This window comes from Haliotis asinina, chromosome 3 (assembly GCF_037392515.1).
Source record: "Haliotis asinina isolate JCU_RB_2024 chromosome 3, JCU_Hal_asi_v2, whole genome shotgun sequence".
Lineage (NCBI taxonomy): Eukaryota > Metazoa > Mollusca > Gastropoda > Lepetellida > Haliotidae > Haliotis > Haliotis asinina.
In genome coordinates this window covers 85856711-85881860 of record NC_090282.1, presented here as the reverse complement: position 1 = coordinate 85881860, position 25150 = coordinate 85856711, and the positions used below count along the sequence as shown (strand labels likewise).

Sequence of the window (25150 nt, the reverse complement as noted above, 5' to 3'; positions counted from 1 at the left end):
ATATGAAAGACTTTTGGTTAGTCATAAACGAAACACCATTTATTTTTTTAAAAAAACTTGTGGTTAATTAATACCAAGCGCTTAAAAGTTGCTAAAAAGCCGTCTGCTTCTCTCTCGCCCGCAAACGAAACCGCAGACAGGTTACGTAACTCTGTCGCCAGAGCCCTACAGTGACGTCATAGAAGGAACGGTTTCCAGTTGAATGTATAGAAAATGTGTAGGAAGCCCGTCATTTTGCTGATTTCTCGACGTCACCAAGGACATGCCGAATGGTTGTGTTGTTCCTTGGGGTCGGGTGATGGTGTCACTATGCACAGATTTCCACCAGACTCCGTAGTTTGTGCTTAAATTGGTTGTTAGTGTGTGCGAAGTGAGCTTTGTGGAAGCCTGTGGTGTATACTAAATCGGATGGTTCGCCCCCTACCACGCTTCCAGGATAGAAAAAGGTGTTTAGGTTTCACGGAGTTTATAAAATTAAGTCTGCTTACTACACATTGCTGACCAAAAGTATTTTGCATGGATATAATGCTTTCTTCCTCGGAAACGAGGTTGTGGTCGAAGTGACAATATTATCGTAAGTAATATTATATTGACCCCTTATATTGACCGATTCCAAGAGTGAAATTGTTTTGTTATAAGCAATGTCATGTAAAATCCTAATGTCCATCAATAAAATACATATTTTACTACCAGTAGAAAGTAATTTTGATTTTGTAAGTCGTGAAAACAAACTTATAATTAAATAGCATTCATCCTCAGACAGGGCGCCGCCATTTTTGAAAATCCTGAAGTCACGGGCTAAAGTCCGTTAGAGTTATTGAGATTATGATTTGTTCAAGTTAGAAAATCAAAACTACATAAATATGTATTTGAATCCTTACCAAAAGGAGTTTGCATGACACAACCTATAAAATAACCTAAGCGAGGGCGGGGTCGAAGTGAAAATACTGCGCGATAAATTTCTTCACTTGCTAAATTTACTTGGTTTGTAACGTGTAACTACTTTTATTGGTAGTTAAATATGCATTTGAATCATGGCCAAAAGCATTTTGCATGACAAAACTTTTAACGTAAGGACTTCTTCCAAGGAAGCAAGGTGGGGGTCGAATATATTGACCTCCACCTCACTTCCAAGAGTGAAATTGTTATGTAATAAGCAATGTCATGTAAAATCCTATTGTCCATCAATAAAATACATATTATACTACCAGTAGAAAGTAATTGTCCTTTTGTAAGTCGGTGAAAACAAACTTAAATAGCATTCATCCCCAAGACAGGGCGCCGCCATTTTTGAAAATCGTCAAGTCAAATCCATTTGAACTAATGAGATTATGTATGGTTTGTTCTCATCACGTTAGAAAATCAAAACTACATAAATATGTATTTGAATCCTTACCAAAAGGAGTTTGCATCACACAACCTGTAAAATAACCTAAGCGAGGGCGGGGTCGAAGTGAAAATACTGCGCGATAAATTTCTTCACTTGCTAAATTTACTTGAGAATGAAGATTTTTATGGATATCAACTTCTTTATGAGAGAACACAACGTTTCGGAGTTAATGCTTACTCCTTCATCAGGTGATTGAGAAAGGGATACAGAGGTGTATTTATATGTACAGGTAAAACAATAACAAAGTAACAGGTGGAATGAGTTAACGAAAGCTAGTATAAACAAGCACTGATAGGAAGCCGATAGTTAAGATAACAATGATGGAAGCCAATGGTAATGCATTACAGTTGATTGGATATGTTTACATAACATGATTACATAACATGATTGGGGATAAGGGTGGAAGCCAATGGTGATACATTACGCATGATAGGATGATGTACATAACACACGATAGGGGGTGAGCATGTTTACATGAGGATTGGTGATGTACAAACACAAGTATGTACTCGGGTAGATAGGCTATACATGAATTACATAGATAGAATGTACACAGGTAGATGAGATTAATTTATCAATAAGTCCCAGGCACTTGGTAGGTACACTCCTTGGTCGCGGTTGATGGCTGGTTTCTGTCTCCGGATCTCGATGGCCTCTTGCAGTTTCCTTTGGCGCCAGTTGTTGTTGTTGGTAGATAGTATCCTAGTGTCCTCCCATCGAATTGAGTGTTCAGGGTTCTTGAGTATGTGTTCAGAGATGGCCGATTTCTGGTCGAGTTTCCTGACTGAGGTCTGATGTTCCTTCATTCTGGTGTTGATTGGTCTCAGCGTTTCTCCAATGTATAGGTCGCCACAGTTGCAAGGGATCTGGTAGATGCATCCTCTCGGGTTAGGGTGTTCACAGCTGGGTCCTTTACCGTTGGCTTTTAGGTAGGTCTTGATGGTCTTGCCACTGGAGAAGGTGACATCGATGCTGGCTTTGGTCTTGATGAGGCGTGATATTTGATGACTGATGGGGCCAAGGTAGGGTATGGTTACTCTGATGGGTGATGGAGAAGGTTTGGGGCGGGGTTCTCGGTCCTTAAGGGTCTTGTTGATGGTGGCTGTGACGAGCTGGGGAGGGTAACCGTTGAGTGTGGTGAATGTCTTTCTGAGGTGGTCCAGTTCATTGTTTAGGGCATCGGGGTGGCAGAGGGCTTTGGCACGTGTGGTAAGGGTGGCGATGATAGCTTGCTTGATCTGAGGGTGGTGGCAGGAGTTGTAGTGGATGTACTGGTCGGTGTGCGTCGGCTTGCGGTAAACTGAGGTTGTAAGTCCATCGTCTGTGGTGTGGAGGGATACATCAAGGAAGGGCAGGTGTTGGTTGGTCTCAGTCTCCATGGTGAACTTGATTCTTGGATGTTGGTCGTTGAGGTGGTTGAGGAGCTCATTGGGGTCGTTGTCATAGGCGATGGTGGTGAAGGTGTCGTCGACTTTGCGGTACCAACAGAGGGGCTGGAACGGAGCTGTGGAGAGGGCTGCTTCCTCGAAGGAGGTCATGAAGATTTCTGTAATGAGAGGAGAAAGAGGTGAGCCCATGGGGAGACCGTGGATCTGCTTGTATATCTTACCATTGAATGTGAAGTAGGAGGTGTCAAAGCAGCTGCGGGCGAGGTTGATGATGCTGTCTATGGTGAGCTGGGTGTCCAAGTCATCTATCCGGTTGGCTAACTTGCTGCGAAGGATGTCCAGGGCTTCTTCTAGTGGGATGTTGGTGAAGAGGTCCACGACGTCGTAGCTGACCATGGTGCCTGTGGGGTTGGATTCTTTCAGCTGGTTGACAAAGGATGAAGAGTCGCTGATGTAGGACTTGCCATCTTTGCCAAGTGGAGCGAGGAGACGTGTGAGGAACTGGGCGGTGTTGTAGAAGAGGATGCATCTACCAGATCCCTTGCAACTGTGGCGACCTATACATTGGAGAAACGCTGAGACCAATCAACACCAGAATGAAGGAACATCAGACCTCAGTCAGGAAACTCGACCAGAAATCGGCCATCTCTGAACACATACTCAAGAACCCTGAACACTCAATTCGATGGGAGGACACTAGGATACTATCTACCAACAACAACAACTGGCGCCAAAGGAAACTGCAAGAGGCCATCGAGATCCGGAGACAGAAACCAGCCATCAACCGCGACCAAGGAGTGTACCTACCAAGTGCCTGGGACTTATTGATAAATTAATCTCATCTACCTGTGTACATTCTATCTATGTAATTCATGTATAGCCTATCTACCCGAGTACATACTTGTGTTTGTACATCACCAATCCTCATGTAAACATGCTCACCCCCTATCGTGTGTTATGTACATCATCCTATCATGCGTAATGTATCACCATTGGCTTCCACCCTTATCCCCAATCATGTTATGTAATCATGTTATGTAAACATATCCAATCAACTGTAATGCATTACCATTGGCTTCCATCATTGTTATCTTAACTATCGGCTTCCTATCAGTGCTTGTTTATACTAGCTTTCGTTAACTCATTCCACTTGTTACTTTGTTATTGTTTTACCTGTACATATAAATACACCTCTGTATCCCTTTCTCAATCACCTGATGAAGGAGTAAGCATTAACTCCGAAACGTTGTGTTCTCTCATAAAGAAGTTGATATCCATAAAAATCTTCATTCTTATGTATTTTCACTTCTAAATGACATTCAAAGACTTAAATTTACTTGGTTTGTAACGTTCACTCACCAGTATGTAGACACTTGTCAATATACGTCTTTATACTTGGTCTCATAATCCTAATTACTTTATAATCATACTTGTATGCATTTTGAAACTTAATAAAAAGAAGCGATCTGCGAATGTATAACAGGAATGTAGTATGTAGACATTTCATAGTTTTCCTGTAAGAATCATAAATCGCACGCACACCCTAGTGTATGTCGTCTGCATCATTACACTTAACGACGGAAACAGCGATTCTGTTGAAAGCTTCGACAACTTATTAAAAACAAAAATGCAAATATTACAATTAACGTTATAGGAGCAATGTCAGGCTATTACCTTCTTCGAGGAATGTATCCATCAATACCCACAAAAACAAGTGATCTATAATTCATCTGCAGATTTCCCAAGTGATGTGTCTTTTAACAGTCTAATATACGAAAACGTGATGCATCGTTTCAGGTTTTTCACATGGCTGTATAGTTTCTTTGGCTACCCAAGATAGCACACCTGGCAACTAATTGCATAATGTGCGTCATTCTTTTTAAAAAGTTATTTAGTTAGCCAATAATGAGCAATCAATGTATTGGCGGTTAATCCTTTGAAAGAAGGGTGTTGTTTCATATACAAACAGACACGACAGAGTGTATTCAGTATAGATTAGTAAATGTACATACATAAACACCACCTTTTGACAAATCCCTCATTTAAATCCCCATAAAACTAATTAATCAATCAGCGTGTTAATCCTTTGATCGATCCAGACAAAAGAAATGCCAAACGGGGTCCTTTGTCGGGTAATCTAAGTGGCGTTGCCACTAATTATATCTGTTATAAATTCATTAACTGAGCATCAAGTGAATGATAACAAATAACGTGTAGGTTTGTATCACCTAACACGGATTACAACCTAGCGACACCTGAGTGATTTTGACAGAATCGTCTGTGAAAACAAGGGTTGTAACTCGAAAACTAAGCAAAGCAGGAGACAAAACTAAGTGATAGTAAATTGTGAGAACATATAGCTTTCATTTTTCTCAACAGCTTTCGCGATTTCAGGTTTGTACAAACCTGTAGACGAAATAGTTTAACCCCTGAAATGTAGATGAATACTGCACAGACCCTCATTTCTATACCCACTATTACGTCACGGAGACGCGCCGCTCTGATTGGTTGAAATTTCGTTTGCGGCTGAGAATTGTGCACTTTTGACAAAAAGGTCGATTTAAGGTAATTAAAGATCGAAATGAGCAGTTTTAATGACAGGGTTTCATTTATAACGATGTCAGCAAGTGATTTTGCATTTGTACCCTATTACCGTATATGTGATCTTTAAGTTCTGCAAAAAACTCGCAGAGTTGAATTAGGTGAGATCCATCTGCTCACACAGAGCTGAGACTTCAGACTGACTGTCATCCACCCGTTTCTTCTTAGGATGTTCTTAGAATTCCATTGCATATACTGTATCTGCTGCAGTATGTGCTAGTTCCTGAACACAAGTACCACTCACAGAAGTAGGGGCTCCTCCATTTTGCGAGCACACCACTAGCCAATTCCAATACATTTGTGAAAAAGGAATGATGAAACATTTTCAGAGGAATGGAATAAATAGTCACATTTTCCCATATCTTCTCTTCATCATCGATTTCCTCCTTGGTTTCATTATTTGCTTTTCGTCAATCGTGTAAATCCAATATCCCCTGTTGTTTTGAATGGTATATATTTATGACAGCGGCTTGTATTGACAGGGTAAAGGACCTTGCTGCTCCCGTAAAAGGACACTCCACGTTAAACAACTACCGTCTCGAGTTCTCGAGGGTCATCACAAACCGTCCTCACATGTTAATTTATGACGCACTGAAATTAATAAAATCATCTTCAATAGATGTTCAGCATGCTGACAAAATGTTATGACAATTTACGAAATAATGACATGTTCATAGCTCACCATACTTCCAGTGTATCTAGATGTACGTCACATCTAACCAACTCACTCACTAATGTTATAACCTTTATCTCCCCGCTGTTTCCCTAGTAGTTCCACGAGATACGTTACGTACGAGATGAGCCCCTGTCCCAGTTTCCGCCAAGCTGTGTTAAGAATACATGATGAAGTTCCGTTGTTCTGTCAGAAAGTGACAGACCCACTGCTGATTAATGCTCACGAAATAATAGGAAGGGCAAAATATGGAACAATCTGGAAATCTGGCCAGTTAGCTCAGAAAGTTCAGTTCTCGTATAAGGGTCACGAGTTTTATTTCTCCAGCGTGTCAGAAGCTATGCCGGGAAGTAAAAGGTGGTCCCCCAACCATGTCCTCAGCTCCCCCCTCACACACACATACACTCCCCTTCTCTCTCTCCCCGCCCCTCCATCAACCTTATTGCGACGGCGTCATCACTGCCAGGTACACAGGAACCAGTTCTAGTGGTAATTACGAGTCCTTTGCAAAAGCGACTAGAGACAGTTTCATATCTGACTTGTAAATTTCGTACCTGGAGCAAATGATGATACTTCATTCATTCCGAATGCAAGATGATAGCTGAAGAGATCCGTCGAGGTTCCTCGAGGAGTGTTACATAGCGCGTGGAATACTTGGGTATTATAATTTATGGAAATGTCAGACCTTCAAAGGACGTGTTGAAGTGAGCGCTCTGGTGTACTGCCGTCAGTAGTATGATCCGCTCCAAGTGCAGGATGTCTCTGCCACAACCCCCAGCTGCAGCCATACGGAACCCTCACATCGCATTCACTAAGGTACGTGATACATATGGAACCCTCACATCATAGTTAGTAAGGTACGTGATACTGTACGGAACCCTCACATCACATTTAAAAGGTACGTGATACATATGGAACCCTCACATCACATTTACTAAGGTACGTGATACATACGGAACCCTCACATCACATTTACTAAGGTACGTGATACATACGGAACCCTCACATCACATTTACTAAGGTACGTGATACATACGGAACCCTGCGTATGCACACGGAACTTCTTGTAGATAATATATGTGTAGCCAATATAGACAAGTAGTAATGATCTGTCCTGTGATCGTGTTCGGAGTCATATAGATGTGTGTGCTTCATCGTAATTGTGCATTGCCAAGTTATGTTTGTAAACCAAGATATTTTCAAAGTGTCATTGTAAATGTTAAGATGTGACTGGCTTGTATTCTGTGATATTCTGGTACAGTCATGTTATTTACGATCCGTGTATGTATTCTACCGCACCTGGATCTGTAACATGTGACCTTTGAACTTATCCAGTTCAGTTCTTAATGGCATGAAACGTCACATGGCCAGATTTAGGCCCATGCTGCCATGGTGCTTCCATTTGTAAACAGCGTACGACACCACAGACGATGATTCGGCCATGATGTCGACTCCATCTCAAACTCACCTGTCTGTGACGTGGTGTTAGTGGTGGACAGCGGAGTTGTTCTTAAACGACAACGAATAGTGCTCCTGGATATGTTTACAGTGTTAGTGTGCAGTGTTCTGTATGATGATTTTGCTGCTTTAAGTTACGTGACGCAGTGTTAATCATTTCGGACTATTAAGGGGTCTGGGACGAGCTGGTCGATGTGCATATTCGACAGACCCATAGGCTTTAAATCTCTGCCACAGCCCACCACCAGCACTCGCATACAAGCGGACGGCAACCTGCCGCTGAGTTTGACCAGATTCACTGCTGGGACACAATATATTTCATATTCAGGTGGCCAGTTTACGCAGGCAACATCTGTTATAAATGCCTCCTTAAAACACACAGTGTACAATGACTTGAAAAAGACAATAGAGTTAAAGCCACACATGCCATAAAATTTTAATGTTCCATTGTAATACAGACCGTCTATTGTTACCGAAATGTGAGCTATTTTCATCCTGTTTGGAAAGTTTCGGGGTCGGGTCGCTGCGTCGTGTTGTGATCCCTATGATGTTTATTACTCCTTGGATGGTTCTCTCAGGTCTTCCTATGTCAGGAGTGTTTACATTTTACGTGGTTTAGTCAAACGCTGGCCATTCTTAAAGTACCCGATTAATTGGACACAGATTAGCTGATCGATCTATCGGGGTTTACCAACGATTGCAGTAGCGGAATATAATGATGTCTTGTTTCCAAGGCGGTGACAACCCCATTTCTTAAGCGATGTCAACCCTATCTCCAAGACTATGTCAACCCTGTCTCCAAGACTATGTTAACCCTATCTCCAAGACTATGTCAACACTGTCTCCAAGACCATGTCAACCCTATCTCCAAGGCATAGTCTTGGAAACGGATCTTATGATGTCACCGATGTACACCTGTAACCTCTGCCCCCCGGACACCACTGGCTGACTAGAAAATGTAACAAGATTCGTCCACCCGGGTATGAAAGACTCAAAGGTCCAGGCATCGTAACACGCCCACCAGGGCATGAACGGCCGACAAGTAATGGTGCCAAAATGTGGCCAACATGCTATGAGCGGCCCTCTAGTCCAAGCGTCATGACTTCCCACCTGGGCATGAACGGCCGACAAGTAATGGTGCCAAAATGTGGCCAACATGCTATGAGCGGCCCTCTAGTCCAAGCGTCATGACTTCCCACCAGGGCATGGACGGCCGACAAGTAATGGTGCCAAAATGTGGCCAACATGCTATGAGCGGCCCTCTAGTCCAAGCGTCATGACTTCCCACCAGGGCATGGACGGCCGACAAGTAATGGTGCCAAAATGTAGCCAACATGCTATGAGCGGCCCTCTAGTCCAAGCGTCATGACTTCCCACCAGGGCATGAGCGACCCTCTAGTCGGAAGCAGTAATAAAATCTACAACATGAGCGGTTTAAATCTTGTTCTCTGTGTCACTCCATGTGACTGTATTCACACGTGGCACAGGCACGTGACCCATCCATCGGACCTAACATGGTCACGTCGCATTTGTAACCTTTTTGCACTTTTTCGCTTCTGAGCAAAAGGTTCGCCCAATGTATTCTGTTCTATTCATTTTGTTTTCAAATTTGTTTTATCTCCCCTTTACTACTTTGTTGAACAAAGAATTAACGTACGCAATGTGTTGTAGAGTAGGTTTATAAAAAGCATACACCGAAGGTCAACAACACAATGTATGAGACTTGTTAACAGGACCTGAAAAATGTGTTCTCTTTATATTTCCAGATATTCATCAACAATGAATTTGTCAGCTCAGCCAGCGGCAAGTTATTCTCAGTAACTAACCCGGCAACGGAGGAGAAGATTGTCGACATAGAGGAGGGAGAGAAAGTGATCTGATTTTCCTTTTGTTTAAAAGCTTACGTGGTACATGCGAAATTGAGTAGGCAGTCACCCTACAGATGACATCCTTACTATGTCAGTGTTGCAGGGCGTGACGTCATCTCACAGACAGTATCCTTAGTACAGATGGGATCCTTACCATGACAGTATACGAGGTGGTTGACACGTCATCGGTACCCAACTACACAAACCAATGCTCATACTGTTAATCACTGGGTTGTCCAGACTCGATTATTTACAGACCGCCGCAATATAGCTGAAATACTGCTGAGTAAAGCTAAACTCACTCACTCGGTGTAGCAGGGTGTTGCCTAGTCAGCGTATCAGGACTTTGAGACATCCTCGCATTGAGACAACATTTTAAGTCACGTGAAAAAGGCATTGTAAATGCACCTACGCATTTTAAATCTTGTTATCAATGTCCATGCTTGGAATCTCCCTACAGCGGGCACCACTTTAATGATGCTCAGTGGCGGTTTCAGTACGTATATATACGTATGAGCAATGGCGGTTTATGTACGTATATATCACATTTGAGCAATGGCGGTTTATGTACGTATATATCACATTTGAGCACTGTAAAGTTCGGAAATGTTGTCTATGAACGAGGGAGTGTGACACGTGCCAGGACATATCTGGCCATGTGGACGAGCTGTAGGACCAAGAATCTGAAGTTTCGTGTCTCATAATCCCACCACGTATTCGGCAGGGTGTCAAAACTTGCCAACCTAGTTTCAAACACGGGTCCTTAGCTTAATAAGAAATCTAGCTTCAGTTATAATATTAAACACATTTGTCGAGGATTTGGAGATTAGTGATACATGTTGTAGTTGATGTTTCATAGGCCGATGTTGACAAAGCTGTTGCTGCAGCTAAAGGCGCGTTAGAGTTCGGATCCCCATGGCAGACCATGGACGCCAGCAAGAGAGGTCGCCTCCTAGATAAACTGGCGGAACTTCTAGAGCGGGATGCAGCATATATTGCTGTAAGTGCCCTATCTTGATATCTAACGTAGATCTAATGCCACCTTGTGCAGCGTGTCAGCTGTATACGTGTCTCGATGACGTGTTAAGATGATGGTGCCATAAACGTCATGAAATCCTAATGGAATACGTGAGTATATAATTATTGTTCCACTAAATGGTTGAACACACAGCTTCATCTTTCATTGTTTGACTTATTGTTATTTATCTTTCGCCGCTTGATACCCTTGTCAGAGCTTGGAGGTGGTCAACAGCGGCAAGACATACCGCGAGGCCTTCTTTGTCGACGTCTTGAGCAGTGTGAGGGTACTACGGTATTTTGCAGGGTTTGCAGACAAGATTTCTGGCAAAACGATCCCCATAGGTAAGGCACCTTGGTCCCCTGTCAAATAACAGTGAATGTCATCAGCAAGAGCAGTACATCCATAATTAGTCGGAATGTAGGACAGTAGATATTTCGCTTACCCTACACCATGCTGTAACATGAGGAAGTGTTATAAGCTTGCTTGTCAGGAATATCTGTTAAGCGCCTGTCGACTTTGACAGGGTTAACTTTGTTGAAGCATCGTTGTGTTGTCCAAACTTACTTGATCTTTCCATCCTTCGGTACTCCTATCACTTGACCCTTAAAATGTGTTATACAAACAATCTATTAGTACATTTAATGCCGATATTTGTCTCTGTTTTTATAAATCGACGCTGTCGCGTTACACGTGTGGAAATCACGTCCAAATCATAAATACAATTCCGTGTGCTTATGTCTTTGCCTTAAAATATATTGTACACACTTGTTGAATTGAAGTTGCAAAGTAAATGCATTTGTTATACGTTAGCAATGGAACAGCCGCTTTCCTCTGATCTCCCGTATGGCCTTACAATGCCTTACAATGCCACGCACCTGTGGACATTAGGGTAACAAGTAGTCTTCAGCAGCCCATGCTTGCCATAAAAGGCGACTATGCTTGTCGTAAGAGGCGACGAACGGGATCGGGTGGTCAGACTCGCAGACATGGTTGACACATGTCTAAGTATCCTAGTTGCTTAGACCGATCCACATGTTGTTGATCACTGGTTTGTCTGGTCCAGACGCGATTATTTACAGACCGCCGCCATATAGCTGGAATATTGCTGAGTGCGGCGTTAAACAACAAACTAACCTAATACCGTGGGACTGAGACGATCGCCCCACCCTTCATGACAGATTTCGTGGTTGTCATGTGTACACATGTTTATATAATGACGTGTCAACGTTAACTGTTTATCTTCCAGATGGGGAATACTTCTGTTACACACGACATGAACCAGTTGGCGTTGTGGGGCAGATCATACCGGTAAATCAGTACTTTCAGCCAGGTGACATATAACCTGTCAAAATATTATCGCAGTTGATAAGTATGATAACAATGTCAAAAGTACATATAACCTTTACCTTTACATTTAACCTTCCTCTCCAAGACACAGGCCTGTGAATAACGTTCTCCCACGCGTCTATAAGCACACTGACGTCCATCACTATGGAAAATGTTAAACCTGGACTTTTCCATCAAACCAAAGGTCTGTGGACATGATTTCGGCATCATAATCGGCGAGCTTGTCGATGACGTTGTGTCAGGATAGGTCGTATGGCGGACGTCGTGGTCTGATCCCGTGTATGACGTAAAGGTTGTCGAACTGTGTTGGGTTGAATACGGCGATGGTCCGGTCAGTCATCACTGCAGTCTGAAACCTGTAACGAAGATGGGTCACCCTTATCCATCTGTCCTGTCTTGGCGTTGTTACACGTGGACGTCCAGAACGAGGCCGATCGATGACGTCATCAGTGTTCTGGTAGCGTCTCACTGGTGAAGAAATACTGAGACACTCCCCCAAGATCACCCCAATGGTCTCATGACGTTGTGCAGACGTTAGCCTTGGCATGCTATGCGTTTCAATAGCCATTAAATGTTTTGAACGATCGCAAGGGCAGGGGTTGAGCTTTATAAAATGACAGAATTGTGTGGCATTCATTTGCTTTGTTTCACTTTCCCGGAATGCACGTGCAACAACGTATTGCACGTCTCAAGGACGAAGCCACTGACGTCACGGAACGTGGCGCGTCCATGCATATTGTATTCATGTCACTAATGAGAATAAATCCCTTTGTGCCGTGTGTCTACACAGGTTTGATAAATTTAGATTAATTTTTAATGCGCAGTTTCTTTATGTGCCTAGTATATAAGGCGTTAAGACGTTACAAAATAGTCACTAAACACTCTTGCATTGTGTCAGTCATGAAGCCAATGCGACTAAGGACACAATGCGTCTAAATTAATTAGAAGGAGGAAAGATTTCAAGTGGATCTTGTATTGTTTTCAGTGGAACTTCCCTGTACCAATGATGGTATACAAAATAGCCCCCGCGCTGGCGTGTGGAAACACGGTCGTGCTGAAGCCGGCGGAACAGACGCCGTTGTCAGCGTTATACGTAGCGTCTCTTATCAAGGAGGTAATACATATGACTATCATGGTGTGTATCAAAACTGATTATCTCTCGCAGAGAGGACGCACAGGAGCTAATATAAATACTGATTGTATTTACTCATGAAACACTGAATACAACTTAAATATGTTTGATTGACAAGAATTGTCACATAGTAGTTAAATGTGTTGTGCACAATCGCTACCGACTTAAACGTTTGTAGTTAGACAGCGATACATGTGACTGCTAGAAACATGTCATGGAGCGAGTGAGTGAGTTAATATTCCAGCTATTTGGCGGCGATCTGTAAATAATTGAGATGGACCAAGTGTCACCGCCCCATACAGTTTCACATATCGTAGCCATATTGGGAATCGGACCCTGGACAATCGGATGAACTTCAAACGTTTAATTCACTAAGCTAATCAGAGACAAACACATCGTCCCACCTGAGTCTGCACAGATATTGATGGGACTGGAATCTGTGCTCTCTATCTTGTGTCCCCTTTGCATGTTTAGCTTACTATATTTAGCCCCGAAGGGGTAGGGAAACATGAAATGTACCTCGCTTGTAAGTGGGGCACAATGAAATGTACCTCGCTTGTAAGTGGGGCACAATGGAATGTACCTCGCTTGTAAGTGGAGCACAATGAAAATAATAGAAAAGCGCATAGTCAATCAGAAAACAACATTTATATGTTAGGTAAGATAAACATACACACGCGCACGCGCGCGCGCGCACGCACACACACATATAAAGATTTGACCTTCGCTCTGCAGGCTGGATTCCCGCCTGGCGTCGTCAACATCGTCCCTGGGTTCGGTCCCACCGCGGGTGCCGCCATCGCCTCCCACCCCGACATCAGCAAGGTGTGCTTCACGGGATCTGTTGAGGTGAGAATAGATCAATGACTAACTGACGAGTCACAATGACCCGGCTTCGAACCCGTACTGCCATGACCAAGTCCTCTCGTCCCAGACACAGTCATGGTATGTCACGCCCTGTCGTGAGGTGACCAACTCCTCTCGTCCCTGACACAGTCATGGTATGTCACGCCCTGTCGTGAGGTGACCGACTCCTCTCGTCCCTGACACAGTCATGGTATGTCACGCCCTGTCGTGAGGTGACCAACTCCTCTCGTCCCTGACACAGTCATGGTATGTCACGCCCTGTCGTGAGGTGACCAACTCCTCTCGTCCCAGACACAGTCATGGTATGTCACGCCCTGTCGTGAGGTGACCAACTGTTCATGCATAAAATGGGAAATGGAAAATGATCATTTTGTTTGAATAATATCCATTAAATCTTTCTAAATATTTGTATTTTTAAAGTGTACTTGAAAAAAGAAACAAATACATATTCACCATTTGAATATAAAGAAATAATGATCAATAGCGCTAATGTATCAAAGATAAGCAGTAATTACATGCAAACAGATATTGACATTGCACTGGCTGTGTCAGTTTCAATCCTTCCCATGTTTATTTGTCAAGTGAATTAGATTTGTACAGCCCTAGAACCCAATGACTTCCTTCATCAGGTTGGTCGCCAAGTGATGACGATGGGTGCACAGTCCAACCTGAAGCGTCTAAATCTTGAGCTTGGAGGCAAGAGCCCGATAGTAGTGTTTGAAGACTCGGATAGTGAGTAGATTTATGTATAGAACATAGAGTATCAAACAGACACAAGGGTAGCTACACACATGGAACTTTAAGTATCCCCTGTATCAATGAAATGAGGTTTTCAACACGTACATAAAACTTCTCTGGGAGACCATGATGGCAGCCTTCTGTTCAACTGAAATGGCAGTCAATGCCATTCCTCGTATAAAGCAGCTTCCAGCTGAGCCAGGTTCTGTACAGGAGGATTCTTTGTTGCACCCGACGACCAGTCATGTCCACGATATCCCCTGAAGGGTTCGAATCAGGGCTCAGTTAATACTGAGATGTGTCTAGACGGACGTTTAGACAAGCAGCTAGGATAGTGAGTTAGTCATTCAGGCGAGATATTCAGTAGACAACATCTGCAGTGCGCTGTCACACGTGACACAGGCCTGTGAATCTGCAGGTCAAGTAAAATATCCATAAACTATTCAGGTGATGAATAGACAAGATGCAGTCCTCGGCCAACTTTGCAAATTCAATAGGAACTTGGAAAATCCCAACAGTGTACTTTCCACTTCCACCGACACCAGTATAGCAGTGATATCTCTTCTGTTTTAACAGTGGACTATGCCATTGAGAAATGCCACCACGCTCTGTTCTTCAACGCCGGCCAGTGCTGTATGGCGGGGTCAAGGACGTATGTACAAGAAGACATCTATGACGAATTCGTGCAGCGGAGTGTGAACAGAGCCAACACAAGGATAGTTGGAGACCCCATGGATCCCGCCACAGAATCTGGACCACAGGTAAACCTGGGTAGTTGTGGATCTCAGGGACGTGGCCACAAATCGAAGAACATAAGTAACCTGGTAACATATGGGCCTCCTGGACGTGGCCATCGATCGATGGACACAAGTAAGCTCGGTGACCTCCTGGACGTGGCCATCGATCGATGGACACAAGTAAGCTCGGTGACCTCCTGGACGTGGCCATCGATCGATGGACACAAGTAAGCTCGGTGACTTCCTGGACGTGGCCATCGATTGATGGACACAAGTAAGCTCGGTGACCTCATGGACGTGGCCATCGATCGATGGACACAAGTAAGCTCGGTGACCTCCTGGACGTGGCCATCGATCGATGGACACAAGTAAGCTCGGTGACCTCCTGGACGTGGCCATCGATCGATGGACACAAGTAAGCTCGGTGACCTCATGGACGTGGCTGATGGTAGAAATGTTTCACATAACAAATGTCTCGTTATGTTGTCGCACCTATTTCTTTCCATACCATATATTGGATTGATAATTTGACCGTGACATTTTTCTTCCTATACGCCCAACAACGACATCAAGCGGCGCCGATCTGCTTCGACAGTAATTAGTTGTCTACATTTATAAAAACTGACCTACTTCTCAAGTCATAAATACAAAATGTAAACTACAGCTTTCCAATTATCAATGCGTGTATCAATAAGCAGCATATACTATTTGTACATATTTCAAGACTAAGGACTGGTACCTCTTCAAAACTTGAAACTAGTGTTATTCGTGTTTCTGTCACAGTTAGACGAAGCGCAGTTTAAGAAGATCCTGGATATCATAGACTCCGGCGTCAGGGAAGGTGCCACGCTTCTCTGTGGGGGACAGCGTCACGGCGACAGGGGCTACTTCATCAAACCGACCGTCTTCAGCGACGTCACAGAGGACATGAGCATTGGCAGAGATGAGGTGTGTAGTCAGTGACTAACCTGGGTGATTTTGAACCATTGTTCTAAACATACCAAGCAACGTCATAAAACCAGGTTGATCGGGTTCTGCTTGGTTGACGCGTGTCACCGTACTCCGGGATCCTTTAGCTGAGGGTTGACAATAGTTCAACTACAGGCACCACTTAAATAAATGTACAAGACTGCAACCCACAGGCGATGCCCGACCCGTAGACGGGTACAGTAGTGGGAGGGGAACATAAACAAACATCAGCCCACGGGCCCTGAGAGACCAGTGAACAACGTATTTATCTTACTGAACACCTCAGTGTTAATTTTGAACTGTTTGAAGCATGGTTTTCGTATCGTATGTTTCAGTCAAACTATGTGAATCAAACAATTAGAATCTTGCATTTTGCTGTTTTTCTGGCAGGTATTATCTTAGTGAAGTCTCCGCGGTGTACTTGCCGCTCTAGTTAAGTCACAGGGACAGTAAATGAGCGTTATGTCAAAATTTATTTATTGGAATGCGAGGCAAATCTTTTCATCGCCATCGCTAGATTTTGAAGACGACACAAGAAAAACATATTTAGAGTTATCTCCCTTCAATCAATTTGCATTCGAAGAAACATCCGCAGTAATTTCCCTGCATCATGCGTGATTCAATGTTATTCGACATAAAGAAGTACTACTACGAAGTACCGAATGAGTTGTCATTGGCAACGGGGTACACTGAAATGTACCTGGCTTGTAAGTGGGGGTACATTGAAAGTAATAGAGGAACGCATAGCCAATCGGAAAACGGCATTTCTGTGTGAGGTAAGACAAATACCGGCACACATTACTGCATGAAAACTGGCTTTGACCAGGGGTCAGACGAGAAAGACCGATAAGGCAAATTGTGCCCTGAAAGACACCCGATTTACCTGAAAAATGTGTGCTTTGACAATCATTTGTTTGTTTTGACAAGCAGATATTTGGACCCGTACAGTGCATAATGAAATTCAAAACTCTGGATGAAGTCATCGCGAAAGCCAATTCTTCCCATTACGGCATTGCTGCCGCAATATTCACCTCTGACATCGACAAGATTATGCTCTTTACAAGCAGGGTCAAGGCCGGAACAGTGTGGTAGGCTACATAATTAGTGATATAATATAACAATTATATAATTTTTCATCTTTATACTTTCGTCTCATACGTCAAATTAACGTTTGCAATCTAAATTTAGAGGGTGCTCACTGACCAACATATGTCATATGTGGGATTTCACTTTCTTAGTAAAGTACAATTCTAGTACATTTTGGGTTGAGTCCCATCCGGGATTCGAACCTGCTCCCCCAGAGTCAGGCACCTAATCACCAGCACACAAAGTCAGCCGCCTAGCCCGCTCAGCCAACGCGACTACTAGAATTTGTACTTTACTAAGAAAGTGAAATCCCAAATATGACATATGTTGCATTTGACCACTTTCTAAATGGCATCGTGTAATCATACTCACTGACCATTATGAATGTTAACTTCCCACTAAAGGCACACTGTCCTCACAGGAACTGTGTTGTGTGTGAGATATTATGTCACATGAACTGTGGACATCTGGGCTCGATTGTGTGTGTGGAGTTACCAACTGCTGGACCACAATAGTGTAGTATATCGGGATTGTGCTATCATAGGACTATCAGCGCAGTTCGAATCTGGATTGTCTGCATTACCACATGTTTTACATTCTACAATGAGTCGTTAGGTACATGAACCAACGTGGTTTTCTGCAGGGTGAACTGCTACAACTGGTTGACCCCGCAGACGTCGTTTGGAGGTGTGAAACAGTCGGGCATGGGCAGAGAACTGTGAGTACTCCCTAACAACATCCGTGAACCTCGCATATTTCTGTCCACACTCGCAGTTTGTGATATCACGTGATGTACTGTTTAGCTTGGAACCAAACTCCCCTTCCTCGTTCTAACTGCATCTACAACTGATATGTGAACATGTACATACAGAAGCAATAATGACCCACTTTCCGTGTTTCAGGGGAGAATGTGCCATCAGAGAATACACAGAAGTAAAGACGGTGAGACCTGGCCACACATGTGGCACTCCGTATATCTTGTTGTAGCCACCTGCAGGTCCAGTGTGCATCACGCCGATATGACATGTTATAGTTAACAACTTCTTATTTGTAAAGCCATGGTCTATTCGTTCCCCGTCATCAGTTGCATGTTATGTTAGCGCGTTGATATGCATGAGCAGCCGGGCAAAAGAAAGTGTACACTTGACAATTAGTTGTAACAAAAGCAAGCTTACGGACGTTGTCGAGGTGTTTATATACCGAAAACATTCGCTGAAAATACACTATGGATAATCGAGTAAAATACAATTTCCTTCTATTCCACGGCTGTCAATATATACAATGTATGTGGTTTTCCATGACTCGCTGTAGCGCCTACAAAGACGGAAACGTCTCAAGGCTTACCGCCGTCAGCGTAAGAGTGAATATGGTTTGACGTCGCTTTCAGTAATACTCCAACAACATCACGGGGTGGGGTGCGGGTGGGGGTGCACCAGAAATTGGCTTCATATATTGTACCCATGAGGGAATCGAACACAGGTCTTCGGCTTGACGAGCGAACGCTTGAACCACCACACTAACCCCTCTCCAAGGGTATAACGGCGATGTCCAATAGAATCCTGATGTGTATTTGTCCCAGTGGAACACATCTGAATGCAGGCGAAGTTCATATCTGGAGGGGAATTCAGAGATCGGGTGATCTTTGACAGTATTTCAGAAACCCACCCGCCCCCTGTGTGTAATATAGTGTTGGTTTTTCAGGTGACGATGAAGGCTCCGGCGAAAGTTTGAGACGTCATCGGCAAGGTGAACCCTCATGGCGCCCTCCCTCCCTTATATGCCTGTTACTTGTACATACCCTCCTTCCTTGTATGCCTGTTACTTTCCGGTAGCAGTATATAGTCAGGTATTTACAGAAGTCTGACATCATTGTGTATATTCATATTGAAAGTAAAACATCTACACAGAACAACAGCTTTCCGTAGTACTACTCTCCAGACAGAAACGAATTATGTTTTAAGTGCACGTAGCAGATATTTACTATCTACATTACTGTAGCTTATCAGCAGTGCATTGCATCCACTCAAAACGATGACAGTGTTTATATAACGAGTCTTAGGTCAGGATGACCCAGCCAGGAAACCCAACAAGGTTTTGCAGGTCATCTAAGGTCACGCAGGTACCGTGACGACCATAAACAGCCGCTGTCTAATACGCTTAATGCAGGTATATATCACTGGTATGTCAATGTGATCATTCAGCTATAGCTATATATACCTGCATTCTTAGAGAGTTGTTTACATGCGGTCACCGACCCACAGCCGTGATGTTTCCACCGAAGGCTGTTCACGAGTTAACATACCTGTCTGTATTTTTGGGCATGACGGACTACACACATACCTGTGGCTATTATCTTTAATGTGAACAAAGAGACAGGTAATGCCACGTGACTAAGAGTTTCTGCCATGTTTCTTTATCCTGCAGTATACCAGGAATGTCATTGTGAAGGAATTCTCCTACCGTGCTTCCTGCATCGGGTGGTTTAGACTCGCTTGATCGGGTGTAACTGTACCCCAACAGTGGATGTTACTCCAAACAGATGCACTGTGCCGTTCAGAAAGTGGTCAAATGTCACATAAGAGTATGGGTTCCGATCCTGTTTGTAATTCAGTGTAACGAAACCACTAGGCCCTGCGATCCCAAATATAACATGTTACATGTAGATTTAAAACCAATCGTTTTGTCTGGTCCAGATTCGAACATTTACTCGCAAACGGCATGAAGACGGGTGTTTCTTGCGTTGCACGTGGGTCGTGTAAATAATCGACTCTGGACCAGACAATCCAGTGATCAACAGCATGAGCGTCGATCTGCTCTCTTAGGATGCGATGACATGTATCAACCAAGTCAGCGAGTCTGACCATCCAGTGGTCACCATCGACATCATGATCACCTCTTACGACAAGGACAGAATATTGCAGATCAATTCTAACCGGGACCATTGACAGACCATTGCTACCACAGGTAAGTCTGACACAGTAAGGGTTTAGTTTTACGACAAGGACAGAATATTGCAGATCAATTCTAACCGGGACCATGACCATTGACAGACCATTGCTACCACAGGTAAGTCTGACACAGTAAGGGTTTAGTTTTACGACAAGGACAGAATATTGCAGATCAATTCTAACCGGGACCATTGACAGACCATTGCTACCACAGGTAAGTCTGACACAGTAAGGGTTTAGTTTTACGGCGAGGCAGGATACGCTGACCTTTTCGCAAACAACTGGTATCATCACAGGTTCATTGTGATCCATAAACACACGTATCGCTAACTATCTGATGATGACAGTCACAACTCTCAAGCTCTGGTGGAAATCATCCTATTATAAGCACGATGAGTCAGTCCACTCGTTTTCTCCAAGAAAGGGTTCTAGAGCTTTATTGATACAAATGTACAGCCCGTGACTAAAACCGTAACTGGTGCGAGGTAAAAAAATTGTCTATTGTATGTGTTAATGTCCTTAATGGCGACACTGTTAATTCATTTTAAATGTGTCCTAGACGGCGACTTAATGTATTAAGACGTCATAAACATGACAATGAGTTTCTGTACATTCACATGGATGTCCTTGTATTTTCTTTTATCGCACCACATTCTCCAGAACAGTTCCCGCTAGTGTGTGAAGGAAACCCTTGAGGAAAGTTGAACGTATTATTACCGCTAGAGGCCAGATTCCAACACTACCACAACTCGGAGTACCAGCAATGCCAACACAGGCTGGTTTCACGTATGGAATCGAACCCGCGTCTTCAGCTTAAGTCAGTATCACATGCAAACTTTTGTTTGAGCAAAATATGCTTTTGGATATTGATCATTGCAGACACTGAACACTAGAAACTCACACTTGTCCTTCTTGGGGTAAGTTCATGGTCGCCGATCTGCACTGGTCAGATGATGACCTAATGTGTAATACTGAGGTGTATGTGAGTGCGGTAAGCTGGCCCACTGTCTTGGATGTGCCATGTCATCGGCTCACCATGTCATCGGCTCACCATGTCATCGGCTCACCATGGCTCTGAGTTTCAGTGATTCGGTAATAAACTTCCACCGCTGTTTTGAGTTTTATGCACGATGGAGTGAAGATAAGACGGACAATTCTCTGGGATGATACGCCGGTGATAATATTCCGGGTGTCACTTTCCGAGCTGTCGCGATAGCATTAAAAACGTATAAAACCAAAACGTCAATCTTTTCTTAATGTACCATGCGGAGCTTGGCTGGTACATGCTCATAGGTGATCGGGAACACAAATTACAAATACACATTGAGGATACAGACGTCCATACACATCTATATATTCTGTTTGCAGTGGAAACGTACCGATGAATTTCGTGTTAGACCTAAATGTAAATCACATAAAATGAAATGCGATTCCTCATAGTTATACCCTGCCAAATGCACCTTTACATCTTAGAATTTTTATTCACCTTAGAATATATGTTGTTTAACAAATAATTTTAGATTCAAATCGCTATTAATGATTTGTAGTACACGACAAAACCAAACACTGATAGCACAAGCGTTCATACACTACTAAACACTGACAGCACAACCGTTCATACACAAGTAAACATTGACTAAAGCGTTCATACACAACTAAGCACTGACAGCACTAGCGTTCATATGCAACTAAAAACTAAATAAAGTGTTCATACACCACTAAACACTGATATCACAAGCGTTCATACACAACTACACAGGAAATGCAAGCGTTGATACACACAAAGAGACACAAACGTGCACGCACGCACGCACACACACACACACACACACACATTGGTGACACTGGTTCGGATACCCGAGTTGCCTGTCGCCAATTGTTTGTCACCAGCTGGGACTGGGAGTGGACGAAGTATTTAATGAGCACCAGAAAACAGGCGCACCAAGGAATCCGATGCTTGACTTGAACGACCCTCGACACTTGATAGTGGTTTATCCCCCGTCAATCATTGAGGTCCTGGATTTGATTGCATCATGATACTTCAGTCGGGATCGGTGTGAATACTGAATTGCGTTAAAATGCGTTATCAGGGAGTACGGTGTCCGATGAGTTTATAGAGTATATGGAGAATATCAAGAGGGTTAATTGACAGTATTGAGTAAATGGAGTGTATTAAGAGGGTTGACAGTATTGAGTGTATAAAGGGTTGACAGCATTGAGTATATGGAGCGTATTAAGAGGGTTAACAGTATTGAGTATTTGGAGTGTATTAAGGGTTGACAGTATTGAGTATATGGAGTGTATTAAGGGTTAACAGTATTGAGTATTTGGAGCGTATTAGGGGTTGCGGTATTGAGTAAATGGAGTGTATTAAGAGGGTTGACAGTATTGAGTGTATGGAGTGTATTAAGGGTTGGCAGTATTGAGTATTTGGAGTGTATTAAGGGGGTCGACAGTATTGAGTGTATGGAGTGTATTAAGGGTTGACAGTATTGAGTATATGGAGTGTATTAAGGGGGTCGACAGTATTGAGTATATGGAGTGTATTAAGGGTTGACAGTATTGAGTAAATGGAGCGTATTAAGAGGGTTGACAGTATTGAGTATATGGAGTGTATTAAGGGTTGACAGTATTGAGTGTATGGAGCGTATAGAGTATTGAAAGTTTTGAGCGTATTGAGAGCATTGATCGAGTATATGGAGTGTATAGATTATTGAAAGTAGTGACAGTATTGAGAGTATTGAAAGTACTGAGAGCAAGGAGCATAGTCAGTTTTGAGTATTGAAAGTATTGGGAGTAGTGACTGTACTTACAGTATTTGCCAACAAAGCTATGAAACCTGCTTGTCTTATAAACTGAGATGATGACGCCTAGAAACTACCTGTACCAGCAAATACGTCGTCATTCGTCATTCATTGTTTTGGTAAACCCCGAGGCCTTACCTGCAGATGCATAATGTGTTGTAAACAATCACCTGGTGTCAAGGTAGACGTTTATGTGCTTACATAATGAATCCAACATCGGAGCAAAACATAACACAACGTAGTACTGAAGAACACAATAAATGACACAGAGGAAGCAGATAGAAATAACCTGTAAGTTATGATAGACATGTTTACGCTGCTGAAGGATGAACAGCTAGAAGTAAACTGCCACGAGGGAGTGAATAGTCCTTCATCTCGGACTGAATGACATAAACAAACTAATTACAGTATTCTCTTATATCGCATATGGATAACTGCGGCCTATAACGGTATTCACTCCCCGTGGCCAGTAGCCTGCTTTTAATCTTTGACGCGCTTCATTCTTGGTATCAGTGTCGTTTTTTCTTTTTTATGTATAGATCTTCACTCCACCTTATCATTTCAAGTTTTTGTACTAAACAGGCATATAAATTACAACGTTTCCAATCCTGGAATGCATAACATACTCAAGTGACCAAATAGTTTAATCCGTTTCCTTTTACATATTTCACCCCTGCCTCTCATCGTCCAAACGTCAGTACAGCGGCGGTGTATACGGTCCCGTCGGAGCTGACACTGGTGAACACCTCACAGAACGAGGCTACCAAACATACACTATGGGTGATACACGGTTCGAGGCCATGACACATTTAGTATTGAAGATACAAGTCCCGAGGCTATCACACATGCACTATTAGAGATACAAGTCCCGGGGCTATCACACATGCAGTATGAGAGATACAAGTCCCGAGGCTATCACACATGCAGTATTACAGATACAAGTCCCAAGGCTATCACACATGCAGTATGAGAGATACAAGTCCCGAGACTATCACACATGCAGTATTAGAGACACAGGTCCCGAGGCCATGACACATTCAGTATTGACGATACACGGCCCGTGGCTATCACAAATGCAGTATGGGAGACACACCATTACAGTACAAAGCCCTGGCTTCATTTACCACAACCAGTTTGCGGTGACAATTGAAAAATCTACATTTCAAAAGCACAATACAACCACATAACTTCAGCCATAAATTGCCCAAAGAATATTAATAACATGCTTGCCTAACAACAAGTCGTATGGAGAGAGCGGCTTGTGAAAATATATTTCCCCTGTCAAGTAGTGCCGTTCTTTGTTCGCTCTATGTAATGATATTCGAGGCATGTGGATAGCCTGGCGGTCATAATAGCATACCTTAAATACTCGCTACGCTTGTGTGCATCGTCGCGATATAGAAACATCATCAGCATGGAGTTTTTAAGGACCGTTTTATTCTATACATTGTGATAAATAGGTTTCACGTGTCAGGAATTCTTCTACTCAACCCAATCTTAACTTGAAGAATGTGGAGTCCTTCGTCGAAGCCCATGGCACCCGTCCCTGTCTCTACGGTGTCAGTATGGTGTCGATGTGACAAATTTACTTTGTTGTGCTCAGATAGGGTGTATAGAAGGGCATTGTGGCCCCTGTATTGTGGGCCCCATCTAGGTGGCTAATGTGTTCTGCTAGACCGACCACTCGCAGCTTGGGTGAACATTTACTGAGATCAGAGTTTATGGCGAAAACATAATCTGGTCATGAACTCAACAAGAAGGAAAATTGTTCAATTTTGTGGTTAATAATTTTAGAGGGAACTGAAGTACAGACTATTTTCGGTTTGTATAGATGTGACAAGGCTAAGAATCCTTGGAATGGGGGATTACGATGCTCACAGATGACTTGGCGTCGTGGTCCCCTAGTCAGGGCACATAGGAAAAGTGTGAAGGAAATAGAGCATTAGTTTCTGAAGTGGCTTCATAGAAATTATTTTGAAACTGCGAACAACTAAAAAGTTCATACAAGCGGCACATGAAGTTTACGCCCTGAAGATTCTAGCACTTTACTAACAGAGCAAGGAGCTGTTTCCAACTTTGTATTTCCGGGAACACCATTACATGTACACGTAGAGTGTATTTTT

At 43.2% G+C, this 25150-nt stretch overlaps 1 protein-coding gene across 2 annotated transcripts; it reads left to right on the top strand.

Annotated features, from left to right (window-relative positions):
* The first annotated feature begins 6493 nt into the window (after positions 1-6493).
* LOC137278661 (retinal dehydrogenase 2-like) lies at positions 6494-19184 on the top strand. 2 transcript variants are annotated; one of them, XM_067811163.1, is made up of 14 exons: positions 6494-6868; positions 9277-9381; positions 10238-10378; positions 10611-10740; positions 11646-11707; positions 12732-12860; positions 13614-13727; positions 14375-14477; positions 15060-15244; positions 16004-16168; positions 17120-17277; positions 17919-17993; positions 18178-18217; positions 18977-19184. In XM_067811163.1, exons 1-14 carry the CDS (start codon positions 6788-6790, stop codon positions 19004-19006), a joined length of 1518 nt encoding a protein of 505 aa, XP_067667264.1. In that variant the 5' UTR covers positions 6494-6787; the 3' UTR covers positions 19007-19184. The 2 variants fall into 2 exon arrangements, with proteins under 2 accessions (XP_067667264.1, XP_067667266.1); XM_067811165.1 differs by lacking the exon at positions 6494-6868 and adding an exon at positions 7049-7073.
* Positions 19185-25150: the final 5966 nt, after the last annotated feature.

Coding starts and splice junctions, on each gene's coding strand:
- LOC137278661 (XM_067811163.1), top strand. CDS start 6,788: ATGATCCGCTCCAAGTGCAGGATGTCTCTGCCACAACCCCCAGCTGCA. Junction 12,861..13,613: donor TAGCGTCTCTTATCAAGGAG/GTAATACATATG, acceptor TTCGCTCTGCAG/GCTGGATTCCCGCCTGGCGT. Junction 16,169..17,119: donor TGAGCATTGGCAGAGATGAG/GTGTGTAGTCAG, acceptor TTTGACAAGCAG/ATATTTGGACCCGTACAGTG.